The sequence below is a fragment of the Mauremys reevesii genome, linkage group 24 (assembly GCF_016161935.1).
Source record: "Mauremys reevesii isolate NIE-2019 linkage group 24, ASM1616193v1, whole genome shotgun sequence".
Lineage (NCBI taxonomy): Eukaryota > Metazoa > Chordata > Testudines > Geoemydidae > Mauremys > Mauremys reevesii.
The window spans coordinates 9,250,531-9,269,569 of NC_052646.1; the positions used below are offsets into that span (position 1 = coordinate 9,250,531).

General features: G+C 51.0%; 1 protein-coding gene across 2 annotated transcripts in view; it reads left to right on the forward strand.

Moving 5' to 3' along the window:
- The first annotated feature begins 210 nt into the window (after nt 1-210).
- LOC120390088 (junctional adhesion molecule A-like) overlaps nt 211-19,039 on the forward strand; it is a 34,584-nt gene continuing 15,755 nt past the window's right edge. For both annotated transcript variants that reach the window (XM_039512399.1, XM_039512400.1), the window contains exons 1-2: nt 211-334; nt 14,415-14,474. In XM_039512399.1, the coding sequence (XP_039368333.1) occupies nt 277-334; nt 14,415-14,474 (118 nt within the window). In that variant the 5' untranslated portion in view covers nt 211-276. The remainder of the gene's footprint in view (nt 335-14,414; nt 14,475-19,039) is intronic.

Below are 19,039 nucleotides of genomic sequence, written 5' to 3' on the forward strand. Positions count from 1 at the left end.
TGTAAGTGTGATAGCCAGTCAAGGCACAGGGTTGACTATATTATCGGCTGACGACACCGTACCGGAATCCAATCAGCACTTGTGGGCGGGGTGCACGGGGTGGTGGGCGTGGGCCGGGATCCAATGGGGGCATAGAGGGCGGGGCCTCACCTGGTGAAAGGGCGGGGCCTCACCTACGTGCGGTTGAGCAGGGCCGGGTAGGGATCAGTCATTCACTCACTCAGTCGGTGGCGGGTATCGCTTCTCGCAGCTCCGTGGGCAGCTGGGTGCGCGGCGATGGCTGGGCCCGGGGCGTGGGGCCGGATCCACTTACTGCTCCTCAGTGTCAGCTCCTGTGAGTGCCGCGCCGGGGCGGGGAGTGGGGGCAATAGTAGGAGGGGGCTGGGCGGTAAGAGACCGAGGAGGGAGGGGACGTGAGGCGGCGGGCGGGATAGAAGAGGAGGGGTAGGGGCAGGGAGGCGGGCGGGCGGGGGAGGCTAGAGGAGGGGGTAGGGGCAGGGAGGCGGGCGGGCGGGGAGGCTAGAGGAGGGGTAGGGGCAGGGAGGCGGGCGGGCGGGGAGGCTAGAGGAGGGGGTAGGGGCAGGGAGGCGGGCGGGGAGGCTAGAGGAGGGGTAGGGGCAGGGAGGCGGGCGGGCGGGGAGGCTAGAGGAGGGGTAGGGGCAGGGAGGCGGGCGGGCGGGGAGGCTAGAGGAGGGGCAGGGAGGCGGGCGGGCGGGGAGGGAGGCTAGAGGAGGGGTAGGGGCAGTGAGGCGGGCGCGGGGAGGCTAGAGGAGGGGTAGGGGCAGTGAGGGAGGCGGGCGGGGGGGGAGGCTAGAGGAGGGGGTAGGGGCAGTGAGGGAGGCGGGCGGGGGGGAGGCTAGAGGAGGGGGTAGGGGCAGTGAGGCGGGCGGGCGGGCGGGCGGGGGAGGCTAGAGGAGGGGTTGGGGCAGTGGGGCGGGCGGGCGGGGAGGCTAGAGGAGGGGGTAGGGGCAGTGAGGCGGGCGGGCGGGGAGGCTAGAGGAGGGGTAGGGGCAGTGAGGCGGGGAGGCGGGCTAGAGGAGGGGTAGGGGCAGTGAGGGAGTCGGTCGGGGGGGGAGGGTAGAGGAGGGGGGGCAGTGAGGTGGCGGGGGGGAGGCTCGAGGAGGGGGTAGGGGTAGTGAGGCGCCGGGCGGGGGGGGGGCGGGATAGAAGAGGAGGGGGTAGGGGCATTACGGCGGGGGTGGGGAGGCTAGAGGAGGGGGTAGGGGCAGTGAGGTGGCGGGGGGAGGAGGTAGTTCAGGAGCTTCACTTTTCACCCCGCTGGGGGTGTCTGCATGGCCTGATCCTGCTGATGCTGTTACATGGGGCTCGCTGTCTGTGGGTGTCTCTCTCTGAGGTGTTGGGACCCCAGTACCCTGGGGCTGCCCAGGGCTCCTTTGCTCCCGGGTCTCGCTCTTTGCTTCGCAGATCGATCGTTTTGTTGCTGAGCCTCCTTTTCTCAGCGGAGTCCCCACTCTGCGTTGGCCCGTGTTGCCTTTGGGGTTTGAGGATTGTGTTAAACATTTGGTGCTTTGAGTTTGAACCTCTGTAAAGCCCTCGCCAGGGCCCTTCTGGGCAGATTAAAGGCCTGGGAGGGTGGAGGTGGGTTGTAGCGGTGCCTCATTCTGAATTTTCGCTTGGTCTGAATGGGGGAAGAAGTTTTTTTCCTTAAACACCGTTTGTCAGAAGCATGCAGAGCCGCTTGTGCAGACATACTGATTGCAGGAGGCTCTGTTTTCACCGTACTCACAGTTGGAGACCCAGTTAAATCACAAATTGTAGATGCTGCTAAACAAATCTCATTTCCTGTATTAACAAGAAAACTCAGGAAAATGGAAGCACTCTAGAAATCCAGTTCGGTTTTCACCATTGAGGTTATTCACCTCTTGTATTTAAACAATGAAAATTAGTTGTATTTTTTGGGTAGCCTTTCTGTCATTGTTCCAGTGTTTTCATGGACTTTGTATGTTTGGATTGCAAATAGTGCTGGGAAAGCTTTCTTTATTTAAAGCTGTTGTTCCCTTTGTGCTGCTTTTATGATGTATAAGAGCAGCCCGAATGTTGTAAAGTTTCATTTGCTTTCTGTAACTTTACAATTAGGCATATCAAGTCTTGTGGTCCCTGTGCTTGCTGGGGGATGAGAGAACTGGAGTCTTCTCAACCCAAAAGGGTGTCTGAATCTGGCACTGGCTGCTTGCAGCTAGCAGGAGCTGCCTGGGTATGGGGCCAGCAGAGCCCCCAGGAGCAGTGATTGTGGGGGGCAGGGTCCAGGAGCCCAGGCCAAAGTGAGTCAGTCCAGGCCGCTGTGGAGAGCTCCAGCCCTTCACCTACCCTGGGCATTATGTCCCAGCTAGTGGGGACACAGGCTGGGGGCTACTCTCAGGCCCTGCACTTGGCCTTAATTCTCCAATGCTGCTGGAGCTGGATGCCTGGCCAGCAGCCTCTGCTTTACCTTCAGAGCTGAGTGGCCGGAGAAGGGCAGCTGCGGGGGGTGGGCTGGGGTGGGGGAGAGGGTTAAGGCAAATTCTGGGGTGGCTATAGGCCCTGCAAGACACCTCCCCCCCTTCCTCTCCCTTCCCCCAAAGTGCTCCTCCTGGTCTAGGATGGAATTGGCAGAGAGGAATTCCAGCCAGGGATTGTAGATCATGTATTCAATGAGATTAGAGATAAAAGGGGGAGGGGTGGGCATTTTTAAGATGGGAGAGATGTTTGTATTGAGAGGAAAGAGCTGGAGAAGAGTAAGGAGGGAATGAGAGTGGGTGTGAGGCATGTGGGATGGAGTCAGTGTGGCAAGTGGAGGGGCTGGAGAAGGAAAGAAGAAACTTCTGTCTGTGATCAGGGAGAAGGAGGAGAGAGTTGTGAGGTGGAGGGGTAGGTAAAGAAAGGGCAAGCAGATGGGAGAGGGATGCAGGAGGAGAAGAATCTTTGGGGATTGAGTCAAAGGATAGGGCTACACTGCTGGGGGCGGGGGGAAGTGTATTCTTAATTCAGGTTCACTAATTTGGGTTTAAATAATTGAAGACACAGTAACCTGTCTTTTAGCTTGGGTTAGCAGTGCAAGCTCATCTTGCCCTATAGACTTTAACTCCAAATGCTAACACATGCTGTGTAGCTGTGTTTTCACTGCTATTTTATCCTGAGTTAGTTAACCTGAGTTAAGAATACACCTCTAGTTTGCAGTGTAGACATAACCAAAAGTGGTAAAGGCAGCTGGGATTGGAGGCATGGGATTCATTTAAGATGGAGTAGCAGCGTGGTTCATGTAGGAAGATGGTAGAAAAGGAGAGAATGAATTTGCAGGGCATGCAGTTAGCCTGGTCATAGCGGTTTTGCCAGGAAGATGGCACAATGCAAGAACAGGAGTGGAGGAAGCAGATGTTGGGGGTGAGCATGGGTGGGGGAGTGGGCTGGGAGAACCTTCAGATGGAAGGGGTGAAAAATGTCAAGGGTGGATAAGTGAAGAATGGAGGGAATCAACAACCATTCCAGAGAAGAGGGATGAGAAGTCACCAAGTTAATGAAAGGAAATGATTGTTTTCCATGACTTCCAGTTCAATAGCTCTGGTTGATGTCAAAATCCGGTTAATTCTCTAGTGAATCAGTGAGTTTGTTCAGCAAAAGCTCTAATCTCTCTCATGTAAAAAACAAGCAAAAATATAAAACCCATTATTAAAACACACATCAATTCAGGCCTTTTTTGTGCATTGTTTCTTCTTTACAATCAAACAAATATTTTCCCCTTTTGCTAGTCACTTAAACATTAAACCCTGCCCGTTTTCATTGAATTTCTAAAAATCAATGGAAATTTGTGATTTTTAGTTTCTAAAACTTAATTTTTAAAGAAAAACAAACCATTTGTGCTTGTTTAATTTCTGGATCAAAGCTGACCTGCCAGCATCCTTTTTAAGGTAGCCTCTGTCAAAGTTAGACTCAGGACTCAGTTTGTCAAGACCACTCTGTTTTATTAGCACAGCGCTCTGCTAATACATTCAGATAATGTGAGCACCATGCAAGACACAAACTGTCTATTTATACAGATAAAAGGGCGCGAACTTAACAAGGTAATTAACAAAGGAAGCAGAATCTGATAAGATATGCATGTGTAGCCCAGGTAAACTTATTTCCTTACTAACTATTACCCATCTTCTGTTAATGTTTCCCCATTAGCTTAAGTGGACTCATTGTTTATGCCTAATGTTTCTTTTCCTGACACCTGTATTTCAACATTCCTTATTTCTGCTTAAAGGTACCAACGTTTCTGTAATCCATTCTTATTTTTACAATATAATTCATTCTACTTTCACACCTCTTTCCATTAAAAAAAACCTTGCTTTTCAGTCTTATATAATGCATGTTACATGTATATAAATTTGACTTTGAATGCATGTGCAGCTCCTGCAATCAGGGTTTGGCTTTTGCCCCTGTTTTTTTACTTCCAGGTGGTATTCTTGATGAAGTCAGACAAATTGACCACTTCTGTGTTCCAAAACCTCTCAGTTCCTTTTAACCATCCATTTTGATTAAATCATGGGGGTTTGCTATCTCCTTTGCTCACGATGCTGGTTTAATGACATTCTTATGATGTATGAGCACTGGCTCCTCCTCTGCATTAATTACATGCTAGTGATAATGGGTTATTAATAAACCTGCATGTCTGCTTTTCCCATCGAGCTTTCTCCCATGTTTGCCCTTTACTTGTGAGAAGAAATCCTCATCAGAATTTGCAAAGACATCACCTTATTTCTTTTAAATCCATCCTTAGTCTTAGGCCTTGGCTACATTTGAGTTACAGCGCTGGTGGTGGCTTTACAGCGCTGTAACTCACTCCCCGTCCACATTGCAAGGCACATACAGCGCTGTATCTCCCTGGCTACAGTGCTGCTTGTACTCCACCTCCCCGAGAGGGATAGAGTGTAGCGCTGCTGCTGCAGTGCTGGGGTGCCAGTGTAAACAGGGAATAATCTTACTATGTTACTGACCTCTGGAACCTTCCCATAATCCTTTTAAGTAAAGATAACTCTTTTTTATGATGCCTCTGGTTGTTTTGTTGTGAACTCTGGGACCAGCTTATCAAAAAAACAAACACAGCTCCTGTTTGCTGTGAACAAGCAGAGGCAGGGAGCTCCCTTTGGAATGCCAACAGCTAGTGTTTGCTTGAAGAATCTGGTCTGTGAGAAAAAAACAAAGAGGGCTATTTGCTTTCAGTGAGTGAGAGAGGGGTGGGGGTGGGGGTCAGAACTTGCAAGGCAGCTGCTGACAGTGTTGGCTCTAAAAATCCACACTCTCCCCCACGCTCCCTGTCACACTCCACCCCATCCCCTCCCTTTGAAAAGCACGTTGCAGCCACTTGAGCACTGGGATAGCTGCCCATAATGTACCGCTCCCAGTGCTGCTGCAAATGTGGCCACGACAGTGCGCTTGTAGCTGTCAGTGTGGCCAGACTGCAGCGCTTTCCCTACTCAGCTGTACGAAGACAGGTTTAACTTCCAGTGCTGTACAGCTGCAAGTGTAGCCATACCCTTATCTTTGTGAAACTTGTCCATCACTACCATGTGATGATGGCTAGATTAGTGATCACTGGTGAGTACTAAGATCATTGTTACAACTAACCTAACATCCCTTCTTCCTCCTGTCTGTTCACAAGTCAAATCTTTTGTCTTAGACTGTGAGGATTCTCTGCAGCTTGAGGTCCTCAAACCACAATTTGAGGACTTCAGTAACTCAGACATAGGTTAGGGGTTTGTTACAGGAGTGGGTGAGTGAGATTCTGTGGCCTGCATTGTGCAGGAGGTCAGACTAGATGATCATATTGGTCCCTTCTGACCTTAGAGTCTGAGTCTTGAGTGAGTGTTTGTATCTTGCCTAGGACAATGGGTCCCTAATTCCTGATAGCGGTGCTTATAACAAATGGGGACTGCAGAAGGCTCCAGTCTGTCCCCACAAAGAATCAATACTAATGTAAAGTTGCCAGTGTGGACGCATCATGAGTTAGGGTGCCCGGGGCTGCTTTAATGCCCTCTAACTTGCAAGTCTAGCCAAGCCCTTAGTAAACAGCACCTCTTTACAAAGCAAGCAGGCTTGGCTGAAATGGCTGGGCAATTCTTTCTTGTGCACTGAGTGACTGGTACAAATGCTCCTGCACTAATTCATTGCAAAAAGATAGGTAATCAGTACCACTGGACAAGACTTGGAAGTTTTAAAACAGTGGGGGAGAAGCTTTCCCTTGTACTCCTATTGTAAGAGAAACTGGTTTCCCCGGCAGGTATGTATTTTGAAGAAGTAGTTATTTAAACTGTTGCTCTGACCATTTGTCCTCCATTTACTTCAATTGCTGCAATATGCATTTCCTTGTCACTCAATCACACTAGTTTCCCCACATCCCCAGAGTGCCAACCGTGCCCCATTTCTGCAGGGATGCAGGAAATGGCAGGGAGTGCTGAGACACTTAATAGGACGGAGACTGGGTCATGGATTTTTTTCTCCCCCACCAAGAAATTTTGGGAAATTTGGCTGGGATGTCTGGTCCTGATTTTGCACTTCAGAGATTGAGATCTTGAGCTGAAGTTACAAAGCCATCCCCTGCCATGTTGCTCCTAAGGAGAAGCTTTCCCTGCCCCATGGCAGAGGGAAGAGTGTATATTGAAGAATTAACAGCAGTGGAAAGGTAAAGCCTGCAAGGAAGGCTGACCAAAGAGGACATCTGTACAGGTGGGAGGGTCTTACTGGAAGTATCTAAAGCTGACACCATACCTCACAAAGTTGCTGGCTCATGGGCGATGCCTGAGCATTGCCACATAGACTAGGGTAAGGCTGTGGCAGCCTGCTGATCATGTTGTAGGATCCAGCTGCAGGAAGCTCAGCATCCTCCCCTGCTTCCTGTCCCCATAGCTCCTCAGCTGCGGGGGGAGGAGTCACTGTATGGGGAGCTGCTCCCCCATCTGCCCAACCCCTATGCATCTGGACCTCCCATACCCAGACACCACCACCATGTCTCACCCCGTACACCCCTAGCCCTCCATATCTGAACCCCACTGAACCTCAACCCCTGCATCTGGAGCCCCCTGTCTCCAGACCCCCATCCCTGCACCCAGACCACCTCCCACTGAGCTCCCTACACTCAGCCCCCCAACCCTGACAAATCTCACCCCCTGCACCACCCTAAGACCCTACATCCAGACCCCCATGCCACTGACCCCCAACTAGCTGCAGCCAGACCCCCACCCCACCAAGCCCCACTCACCCAGACCCCTCCACTGATACCCAACCACTTTCACCTGGAAGCCCCTGCAGAGTCCCATTGCACCTGGAAACCCCTCCCAATGAGCCTCTGTGCCTGGGCCCCCCCACACACACTGAGCAGCCTGCACCTTGATTGTCCCACCAGAATCCTCTCTTCCACCCCCACACCTGGATCCCCCCACACTGAGCCCCTCAACACATGGATACTGCCTGGTTGAGCCTGCCTGCCCCACACCCTGTGCAGATGGGCAGAGCCCCAGGGTGTGTCTGCAGTAGGCCCAGGCCTTGTGCTGGGTCAGGGTCAGGTGCAGCTAGGGTGACCAGATAGCAAATGTGAAAAATTGGGATGGGGTGGAGGATAATAGGAGCCTGTTTAAAAAAGCTCCAAATATCGGAACTGTCCCTATAAAATCGGGACATCTGGTCACCCTAGGTGTAGCCTCACCACTGAGTCTGTGTCCTGGGGGTGGCCGGTGGGGAGGCTGCAGGGTGATCTCCCACCTTTGTACAACCAGTGGCCTGTGCTCCCCACTGCCATGCTGGAGCCTTTGCATTTATTTATTGACAGATAAAGCTGGCAGAGCTTTAAAATATTGTGCACAGAATTTTTTATTTTTTTGGGTGCAGAATTTTTTATTTTGCCCTCAGGAGTAACAGGCAGATGCTCTTTAATGTAGCAGGCAAAGGCAGAATGCCAGATCTGAGGACTAGCAAGTGAAACTTGAAAAATTCAAACTGGAAACAAGGGGCACATTTTTAACAGTGAGGGGGCGTATCGCCCACTGGGACAGTGAACTGAGAAGTTTGGTGGGTTCTCCATCATGTGAAATCTTTAAATCATGATTGAGTGTCTTAAAATATATGCTCTAGCTCAGTTACAGGTTATTGGGCTTGAGGCAGGAATTGCTGGGTGACATTCTAAGGCCTGTGCTCTGCAGGAGAGCAGACTAGATGGCCACGGTGGTCCTTCCAGCACTTAAAAATCTGTGGTCCTGTGTCTTGTCTTTCAAAGAATAGAGTCCCTTATGCCAGATGGGTTGCTATTAATGTAGTAAGATATCTGCTTTTGTGATACTGGTCCTGGTTACAACATAGCTTTCTTGCATGGTTTACATTTGGTGGTATAGGCCAGATTTTGGCTGTTCCTGATGGGCTGTGTAAGAGCATTTCCCAGACAGGGCTGAATCCTCCCAAGACCTGTCTCTACGACAAAGCAGAGCCATGATTTAGCTTTCACCCCGGGGTGGTTGTGGAATCAGTGGGGGCTTTAGATGAACTTCTTGAGGAGGAACAGTGTCTTGTAAACCTCCCCCATGCTTATGACACTGTAGAAAGCCACCCCTTGTGAGAAGGGATTAAGTCTTAAGAATACTTACAGATGGGGGAAACTGAGGCACTTGTGTGAGCTGCCCAAGGCAGAGCCAAGACTAGCTCTTAGCAATCAGGCATCCAAGATGACTGCCACTATAGAAGTAGCCCATCCAGTTGAAGCACATGCTAAATGTGTCAAGCTCCAGACGCAGGCAAGATCACTAGCAAGTCTTTAATACTCATGCTGGTGTGGGGGTGGTAACTTGCCTGCCAGACATAGGCATCTGGAGGAAACAACCCCACAAGGAAATGTCAAACAAATGAGGCAGCAGGTACCATTTAAAAACCTGCCACACCTCTGGGGAGCCAGGACACCTGGCAAAGCAGCATGAGAAAGGAACTAAGAGTTCTTCTTCGAGTGATTGCTCATGTGCATTCCAATAGGTGTGCGTGCACACGCATGCCGCATGCACAGTCATCGGAAGGTATTTTCCCTAGCGATATCCATTGGGTCAGCTGTGGAGACCCCTGGAGTGGCACCTTTATGGCAGTGTATATAGGTCCCTGCCGACCCGCCGCCTGCTCAATTCCTTCTTACCGCCAGTGACGGTTGTTGGAGCAGCTCAGTCTCTTGCATTCGCAAGTGCCTACCTAGTGGTTCCCTTTCTTAGTTGTATATAGTTTGTAGTTTAGTTGGACTTACTTCGGGGGGGCTTCCCCCACTGCGGGCACCAGGGCATGCCTTGGTCGCAGGGATTTAAGGCGTGTAAGAGGTATGTGAAACCTATGCCCACAGGCAAATCTGCATGCTGCCTGCCTCAAGTGTTTAGGAGAAGGCCATCAGACAGATAAGTGCCCAATTTGCAGGAGCTTCAGACCCAGGACTAAGAGCGTGTTTGAAGCTCCTCCTGACAGTCAGCCCTCCGCCCATAGCTGGCACCGGAAGCGGCACTGGCATCATCAGTGCACAGTGCCCTAGCGCGGGATGTCCCGGCACTGAGGAAGGACTCCTCCAAGGAGCACCGGCGCTGCTCCCCAACCCATAAGGCCAGTGCCACCAGGCGGCACTAATCACAGTCCCTGGTGCCGCATAAGAAGGTGGACAGGGGGTCATTCCCCCGTCAAGAAACCTTGAGGGAACTCCAGTGTGGTGCGTCCTCCGCTGGGACACCCATGGTCTGGGCCTCAAGACCTGGCACCGTTGACTCTGGCCCCAACAGGAGGCCCCTTAAGTCCGGTGCTGATGGACTCACTGACTAAAGAGGAGGAAGAGATTGACCATCCCCTCCATGCCAGACACCTACGAAGGAGCACAAGACCTCATTGCCATGACGGCACAGTCCCCAGCCCTGCAAGCCTAGGCACCAGCAGCGGCACCGGCTACAACGTCTAGCCCGGCACCACATGTGGCTCTGGCACCAATGGTGGCACTGCCTCTGGTTCATCATCGTGGCAAGCCTATGATGTCACGGCACCACTCACCATCTCCCTGGTACCGCTCCCCAGCACCATCCGGCTCCGTGCCTCCCCGTCTCTCGTAGTCGGGCACAGACTCCTCATCCGAGTCAGATGCTGAGTCTTCTGTCTCTTGACGCAGCCACTACTGCTCCTGGTCCTGGCACCGCAGACCAGTGGAATCATCGGCACCAGCGGTCACCTGGCCACCCCAGTGGCAGGGCCTAGTCCAGTGGCCCTTTTGGACCCCTTGGGCCTACCACCAGGGTCAGGGCTCCAGGCCGGCATCGATGGCATCTGCACTCCGTGGGCCCCCCAGCAACGTTGCTGGCTTGCTACACCCCCAGGGCTCTTGAGGACCCCATATGAGACAGGGACCTTGGGCTGTCATGCTCAGGTGCAGCACCCGATCCAGCGCCATCAGTGACACTAGAGCCATCTCCAGTCACAGGAGGCTCCGAGGTACCTGACCTGACCTCCAGAGAGTCAGAAAGGCAGGAAGACTCTGTCCCTATGGGCCACCGCCTCCTCACCCAACAAGGCAGGGGTGGGCACCACCACCCTACCAGCGATGGACACCAAGAGTCACCAGGACCTCCTTAGGAGGGTGGCCCTAAACTTAATCTCCAGGCAGAGGTGGTCATGGAGGGAGCCTGACCCAATGGTGGACATCCTTGCCCCTGAGGGTCCTTCTAGGGTGGCCTTGCCCCTCATAAGAACAATCCAAAATACCACAAAGGTGCTTTGGCAGACTCCGGCCTCTCTATCACCCACCCCTAAAGGGGTGGAAAGACAATATTTTGTGCTGCAGAAAGGGTACGAACACCTTTTCAGCCACCCCATCCAGGGACCCTGGTGGTCAATGCGGCAAACCACAAAGAGCGGCAAGGACAGCTGGGTCCTGTGCCTAAATCATGGGACACTAAGAAGCTGGACCTTTCTGGCCGGAAAGTCTAGTTGACTGTGGGGTCTCCAGCTTCAAGTGGCCAACCAGCAAGTGGTACTCAGTCGCTATGCTTTCAACTCCTGGAGTTTGTTGGCAAAATTCCAGGCATTATTCCTGGCTGATTCGCACAAGGAGTTTAGCGCGCTCCTTGAGGAGTGCAGGGTTGTCTCCAGAACCTCCCTCCAGGCCGCATTAATGCGGTGGACTCGGCGGCTTGGACCATCGCCACCACTATCACAATGAGGCGCAGTGCGTGGCTCCAGGTCTCAGGGATACCATCTGAGGTCCAGAACACAATACAGGACCTCCCCTTTGACTGTGCAGACCTCTTTGCCCAAAATACGGACTCACCTGCACAGCCTTAAGGACTCGCATGCAACTTTGAAGTATTTGGGGAGCCACATCCCTGCACCTCAAAGAAAGCCTTTTAAGCCTCAGCCCCCGTCCCGCTTCTACTCTGGGCCTCGTAGATGAGACTCGTCAAGGAGACGGGGCAGAAATAATAGGAGGCACACGCCACAGTCCTCCTGAGGCTAAGGCCAGGGTTCAGCCAAACAGCCCCCTGGCCTGAAGCCAAACTTTTGAAGATGTGCCCAAGGACGGAGCATCAGTTTCAGTCTCTTTGATCCTCTTTCTCCCCACCCCCCCCTTGTGAATCGACTCTCCCGCTTTTACTGCGCTTGGTCCCAGATCACATCAGATCATTGGGGTCCTCAGCATGGTAGGGGTGGGATATTCTGTCCAATTCTGTTCCCTCCCATCCCTGTCCCTTTTCAGGGACCCTTCTCACGAGCACTCCTCTTGCAGGAGGTGCAGTCACTCCTTGATCTTGGGGCAGTAGAGGAGGTTCCTCAGGAGTTCAGGGGCAAGGGGTTCTACTCCCGCTATTTCCTCATCTTCTCCCCCCCGCCCCCCCGCCAAGGCCAAGGGTGGGCTCTGGCCTATCCTGGACCTGTGAGATCTCAACACATTCATAAGGAAGGTGAAGTTTCGCATGATCTCTCTGGCCACCATCATTTCTTCCCTGGATCCGGGGGACTGGTACGCCGCCCTCAACTTGAAAGATGCGTACTTCCATATATCTATTATCCCGGCCCACAGACGATTCATGGTCAGTGGCCACTGCTAGCAGTTCAGGGTGCTCCCGTTCGGGCTCTCGGCAGCCCCCCGGGTATTCACCAAGTGAATGGCAGCCATGGCAGCCTTCCTCTGCAAATGTCAGGTGCAGGTATTCTGTACCTAGACGACTGGTTCCTCAAGGCAGAGTCCCAAACACAGGCCGCAGAGCATGTGTCCCTGCCCCAAGCCACATTCCACAGGCTGGGCCTCATATTGAATGTGCCCAAATCCACACTGGCCCCGACTTGGAGAATAGAATTCATAGGGGCTCTCTTGGACTCCATGCAGGTAAGGGCATTCCTGCCGGAGCTACGCTTCCAAGCATTCATGGACATCATCGAAAACCTTCACCGTTTGCCTACAACCACAGCCAGAAATTGCATGAAACTATTGGGGCATATGGCAGCCTGCACATACGTGGTCCAGCACTCCAGGTTACGCCTTTGGCCTCTCCAGGCATGGTTGGCGCAGGTGCACAGGCCAGGCAGAGACCCACTGGACATGATAGTTACCCTCCCCCCTCTCATCCTTGAATCTCTCCACTCGTGGCTGCGACCACACGTTGCTTGTGCGGGAGTACCCTTTGCCAAACCCCATCCTATGCTATCCCTAGTCACGGACGCCTCAGCGCTCGGTTGGGGAGTGCATCTGGGCAATATCGGAACCCAAGACCTATGGTCCCACACAGAATTATCGCTGCATATCAATGTAAGGGAGCCGAAGGCGGTTCGTCTGGCATGCCAAGCATTCTAGGCCCACCTGCAGGGCGCATGTGTGTTGGTGCTGACGGACAACACTGCAGCGATATTTCTATAGAAACAAACAGGGTGGTGCTTGCGCCTCTCCCCTATGCCAGGAAGCCCTCAACTATGGGAGTTTTGCATCGCCTATTCGATACACCTAGAGGCATCACACCTTCCAGGAGCACAAAACAAGCTAGCCAACCACCTCAGCCACTGGTTTCACGGTCATGAATGGTCCCTCAGACTGGACATTGCATACTTGATTTTCCAGAGGGGGGGGCGGCTCTCCCCACATAGAGACGTGGAGCAACAGGAAGTGCCAGCGGTTCTGCTAGGAATAACGTAGCTGAAGTCGACGTACTTAGATCTACTCACCATGGTGTCTTCACTGCGGTGAGTCGACTGCTGCCACTCCCCCGTCGACTCTGCATGTGCCTCTCATGCTGGTGGAGTACAGGAGTTGATGGGAGAGCGCTCGAGGGTCGATTTTATCGCATCTGTGCCCTTGGCCTCTCCAGGCTGGAGGGCTGGAAGGAGCTCAGTGTAGGACTGCTCTTGAATTTCACCCAAAACTTCAGTTGGGGAACACGCTGCTGCCCAGAACTACGTTCAGAGCAGTGCACCAAGTTCCTTTTGGGGCACAGGTACAATTCAGGGTATTGGTGAGAATCTTTAAACTTCTGAATTGTCAGGGACCCAGCTCCCGGAAAGATTCCCCTGTCATAGCCATGTGCAATCACTTGTGTTCTGGCCTAGAACCAGCATGGAGTTTTTCCAGTGGAGGTCCCCATCCCATTTGGAACTTGCTGGTCATCGGCGCCAGAACCTCAGGGCTCTCGGAGTGTAATATAAAATTATCTGTGTTTGGTGATGGTCCTGGCAAGACTAGGGCATTGTGGCTTCCAGCTCCGGTGGCAATTTATAGATCTAAGTTTGCACTCATGTCAAGGGCAATAGGTGCTATAAAAGTTCTGTAACAGTGCTAGAAACTGTGATTGCATAAGCAAAAATGACTGATATGATGCCAGAGTGCAAGGCTGTCTGGGGAAGAGGGAACCAGCCTGTGCACACTTCAGTCAGTTTGGGGTCTTTCTCGGTGGGTCAGACATAAGCTGAGTGGTTTTGTGTGGGGAGGAGGAGTGCTGCTGAGACTGAGGAGGTGGTGTTGTGGGGGGCAATTGTTTAAAGAGGAAGCGGGGAAGAAATCTGTATTTGTCTTTAGATTGTAAGCGCTTTGGGGCAGGGACTGTTCTGTGCATGTGCAGTGTGTAGCCTAGTGATCCTTGTTCAGTGTCGTAAGGCCTTACTGACTACAAACATTTAACTTTGTCTTAACAAAAAACAACCAGAAAGCAAAGCTTGAAGCAGTCTGACTAGAACCCCTTTCCCATAATGGGGTGCAGACCCTTGGAGAACTCGTGGACTTACAGAAGACCAAGAAAATGAGGTAGAAAAGAATGTTCTTAGGTGTTGATCTTTCATAGGAGAGCTGCATCTCTGTGGGGTTGAGCTTGGCTGTTCTGCTGGCTCCGGGATCACTTGGGTTCTGTGGTTTGTAAACAAACATCTATCCTAATCATATTTGTTTTTTCTCCTTCCCTTAGGGTCCTTGATATCAGCCCAGGTGGTGGACACACAAACCATTCAAGTGCCTGAGAATGACCGTAAGTGCAGAGTGCTAAATTATATATTCAAAGGCCGGAAGGGCCACTGTGATCTAGTCAGACCTCCTTGATAACACAGGCCATAGGTCTTCCCTGAATTAATTCCTGTTTGAACTAGATCAGATCTTCTGAAAAAACAAGTTGAGTTTTAAAAGTGCCAGTGATGGAGAAGTTGTTGATTGCTGTCCTGTGCAGTCAAGGTGTAGTTTCACCCACTTGCCTTTCCCAGCTGGGGAATGATCTCTGGCTGAGGGCTGGTCTACACTGTAAACTTACATCGGCATAGCAACATCTCTCAGGGGTATGAAAAATCCACCCCCCTGAGAGACAGCTGTGCCAACCTAAGCCCCGGTGTAGAGAGCACTAAATGAATGAACAATTATTCCGTTGACCTAGCTACTGCCTCTCAAGGAGGTGGGTTAACTACAGTGACACAAGAATCCCTCCCTTGCTGTAGTGTCTGCGCTTAAGCACTCACCCTGACAAACTGCTACTGTGGCCCTGCTTCCTTCCAACAGGGGGTTGGTTCCTGCCAGCTGGTTTGATTCAGTTGTTTTCAGCTTTGTGAAATGGGCCGTTGTAAAGCGTGTGTGTGTACACACACACACACACACACACACACACACACACACACACAAATTTTACTGGTTTAGATTCTGTGTGCACGTATTGAATGTGATCTAGTCATGACCACTTGTTCCTAAGATGCTGTAAGGTCAGCTCTTCTTCGACTTGGTGTCCTTGTGGATTCCACTGCAGCTGCATGTGCGTCTCATGGGCATGAGGTCGGTTTCTTTTGAATAGCTGAGCTTGTTGGAGCCGCTTATCTTCTCCCCGCCCCCTTCGTGCCCCTGTTTGAGGGCATAAAAGGCAGAGCAGATGCAATCCTTCCTCACTTCCCTTTGATGTCCATGGCAGCAAGACGGGACCGAGCGAGCGTCTGACTCACTGTTCCCCTAACTGAACACATTGGTTTTTTTTTTAAATCAGATTTGTGGAAAACAATCTTCATCTTCACACTCCTTTCATGTGGACATTTAAAAAAAAAAAAGTGAGGGAGTGTCGTCCTCTTCCCACCCCCACCCCCCAAACACACACACACAATGCAAGCTGCCACATCTCAAGACAGACTTGCAAATCTGCCTATCTTGTGATGGATTCATGCCTCTCAAGGATGGACGCAGTCAAGGCAGCTTCTGCCTGTGGGAGAGCATCTCCCGGATTGGTGCTCTGTTGGCAAATCCTTTTCATCCAGGACCTGCAAATCCAGGGACACACTGCTCACGCTGCATATTTTGGAGCAATCCACCTGGGTCACTTAAGACACAAGTGACAGCCATTACCAATGTCAGGCTAGTTAAGCTGGTATCTGCCAGTGCTCTCTTGCGCATAGGTCATGCTCTAGTATTGAGTGCTGGACAAAAGGTGAAGAGAATATTGGCAGAGCTGGCACAAGTGACTGATGCCAACCATTTCAATATTGGCGAAAGCCTCTGCACCGAAAGCCGCAGTACTGACGCTGTTGGCACAGACGACCCTGGTGTCCGCATCGGTCACTCTGGCGCTGGCTTCCCAGGCAGTAAAGCTGGCATCCGTGCTCGTACATAAAGATGAGATGCACTCATGGGACTGGACAGAGCCCATATCTAGCACCAAACATGAAGGAAGGTCCCAGAAGGAGGAAACAAAACATCTGTTCAAAAGACAGAGCATCTGAATTCTCTACATAGGCTGTGAATGGCACAGGGAATGAGGGACCCAGCACCAGTCTTGGCACAGGTGTCTGCCCTGGAATAATCTGGATCACCTCCAGACATGTTCCCTGTGCTGAAGAGACTAATGGAAGTGGCCCCAATGGCACATCACCTGACGACATTGCTGTTCGAAGAGATACTCCTCCTCACCTAACCCATGTACTCCTCCTTGCTCAAATTGAGTAGAGATTTCCCCCTCCTCTTCCTTTGGAGTGAGACGCTGTGACCAGAGTCCCAGGGGAGCCAGCTGAGGTCACTCAATTAGGGTGAACTGCAGAGAATGGGACAGCCAACCCCCAAAGCTGGTGGATATTCCAATACCTAGATTTACCAAAACAGCACAAAACAGCTTCTATAACACACTGGTTACCCAGAAGCCAGCAACACCATTCCCTTAAAGCAACCCAGCCTTAGGCCTCCCCCCAGACACGCAAGTCAAATATGATGAGGATTACTGAAAATCTTATTCATCATACCAATTCTACCAATCCCAAAAGATTGGACACACTACCTCCCAGGTTAATGAATATTTCAGATCTTACCCAAATACATGCTTACAGCCAATTCTTTTTAAAAAAAGAAGAGTGTATTGGTTAAAAGATCAGTAGCCATACAGTCATGAGTACAGTTCTTGAGATTCAGATTCATAGCAGAGATGGTGAGCTTTGTAGTTGCAAAGAGTTTTCAGAATTTGTGCATAGGTTACAGTCCAGTGTTTATATTCAGGGTGGTCCAGTCAGGACTGGGGTCTCGGTCTTGGGCTTAAGCTTCCCCTGCATGAAGCATCAAGCAGATCTGAGATAAAGGATTGGGACCCAAGGCATCCTTAGGTGAACAATAGGCACCTAACAGTGGACCATTTCCTAAGCATTACAGGTAATTAGCTACACAGATTTACATAAGGCAGTTTATCCATTATGCAGTCTATCACAAACTTTAAAGTGACATTATTTCACCCAAGACTCATCTAAATGTTAATATCCCCTTTTGATCTCTGAATCAATAGCTATAGCAGGGGTTGACAACCTTTCAGAAGTGCTGTGCTGAGTCTTCATTTATTCACTCTCCTTTAAGGTTTCGCGTGCCAGTAATACATTTTAACATTTTTAGAAGGTCTCTTTCTGTAAGTCTAATACATAACTAAACCATTGTTATGTAAAGTAAATGTTTTTAAAATGTTTAAGAAGCTTCATTTAAAATTAAATTAAAATGCAGAGCCCCCCAGACCAGTGACCAGGAGCCGAGCAGTGTGAGTGCCACTGAAAATCAGCACACAAGCCATAGGTTGCCTACCCCGAGCTATAGTGACAGATAGCAACTGACTTGTTTAATGTTAGCCATGTAAACAGATATAAGTAAACATAAAATTAGTATCACCTTTAATTTCTAACAACATAGATAGGCTAGAACTTTGAAATGCAAATCTACCATGGAATGGCCCTAATTGCCATTCACATACTCTAACGTCTCTAAAGGTTGGCTTTGGGTTATATAGCCTGCAAGCTGCTTAACCCTTTCTGGCCATGTGTCATACTTTGTATAAGATTTGCTGCAGTTATATAACACTGGTAGCAACAATGGTTTGCATGGTCCTATTTTAATCAGATAATGTCACAGACCCCAAGGAGGTTGCTGGGGAGCTTAATACCCATATGATGTCACCTTATCCTTACTGGGGACCATGAGCTTTTGTATCTGGGAGCAAGATCCCTCTCTCATGTTTCCAGAAAGGAGGCGATCCCGTTCCCCAGTGGCATCATTAACCAGGCCACCCACACCAGAACCAGACATGGGCCCACAAGAGCAGGAAAGCAAGGGAGGGATCACAATGACCCCCATCTCCACTCAAGGACAAGGCAGTGACACCAGCCCTGGCCCCAGCAATTGGTTTTAAAGCTTTTCAAGACCTCCTTTTCTGCATGCAGAGATCTTGGATACTGGGACTACATTTATACAAGAGAAGTCTTTATTTTGAGCACCATGATGCTGGCCAGAATCGCCCTTCCTATTAACAAGAGGCTCCTGGAACAAAGGACTGTGGCAAATGCCAGGCCCTTTTCCTCCCTCTTTGAAAAGGGTGGAGAACACACTTATGTCCATCCAAATGCAGAGTTCTTGGCTGTTGCGGCAGCACAAGAGAAATCAGTCCACGAAAGGCATGCCTAATGACAAAGACCCCAAAAGTTGGATCTCCATGAACACAAGGCATACTCATCAGCCTCCCTCCATCTGGGAAATTACCAGGCCCTGTTCACCAAATACATTTGGGAGAGGGTCACTCCCTTCCTACCAAGATCCTCAAGATAACAAGGAAGAGTTGAAAGAACTACTCAAGGAGGGCCAGACGGTCATGAGAGCATCCCTACAGGCGGCCAAGAACGCATCTGGTATGGCCACGGTAGTCACTGAGACAGCCTCCTGGGTACAGGCCACAATAGACGGCCTGCTCTTTAATGGGATTGAGCTCTTCAGCCAGAAAACAAGCAAAGTATTCCAGTCCCTCAAGGAAAACTCTGATTCTTAGGGATTTACACACCTAAAGGAACCCTTACAAGTAGCAGCCTAAGCAGAGGCAGAGGACACCATCCTCCTAGTGGGATTGACAGCCAGAGTACCCACAAGGAGAATCCCATATATTCTTGGGGGCACCCATCTTCCATCACCTCAGCGCACCAGACTCCCTCTGAGGCAGCAGATTTGACAGGAGCATTGGGAGTTGCATTGGAGTCAGTGTGGAGCCTGCATCCACCTTCAGGAACTGCCTTTCCACTGGGCCTGGGCAGCCATCAGAGCCAATAAATGGACAGTAGA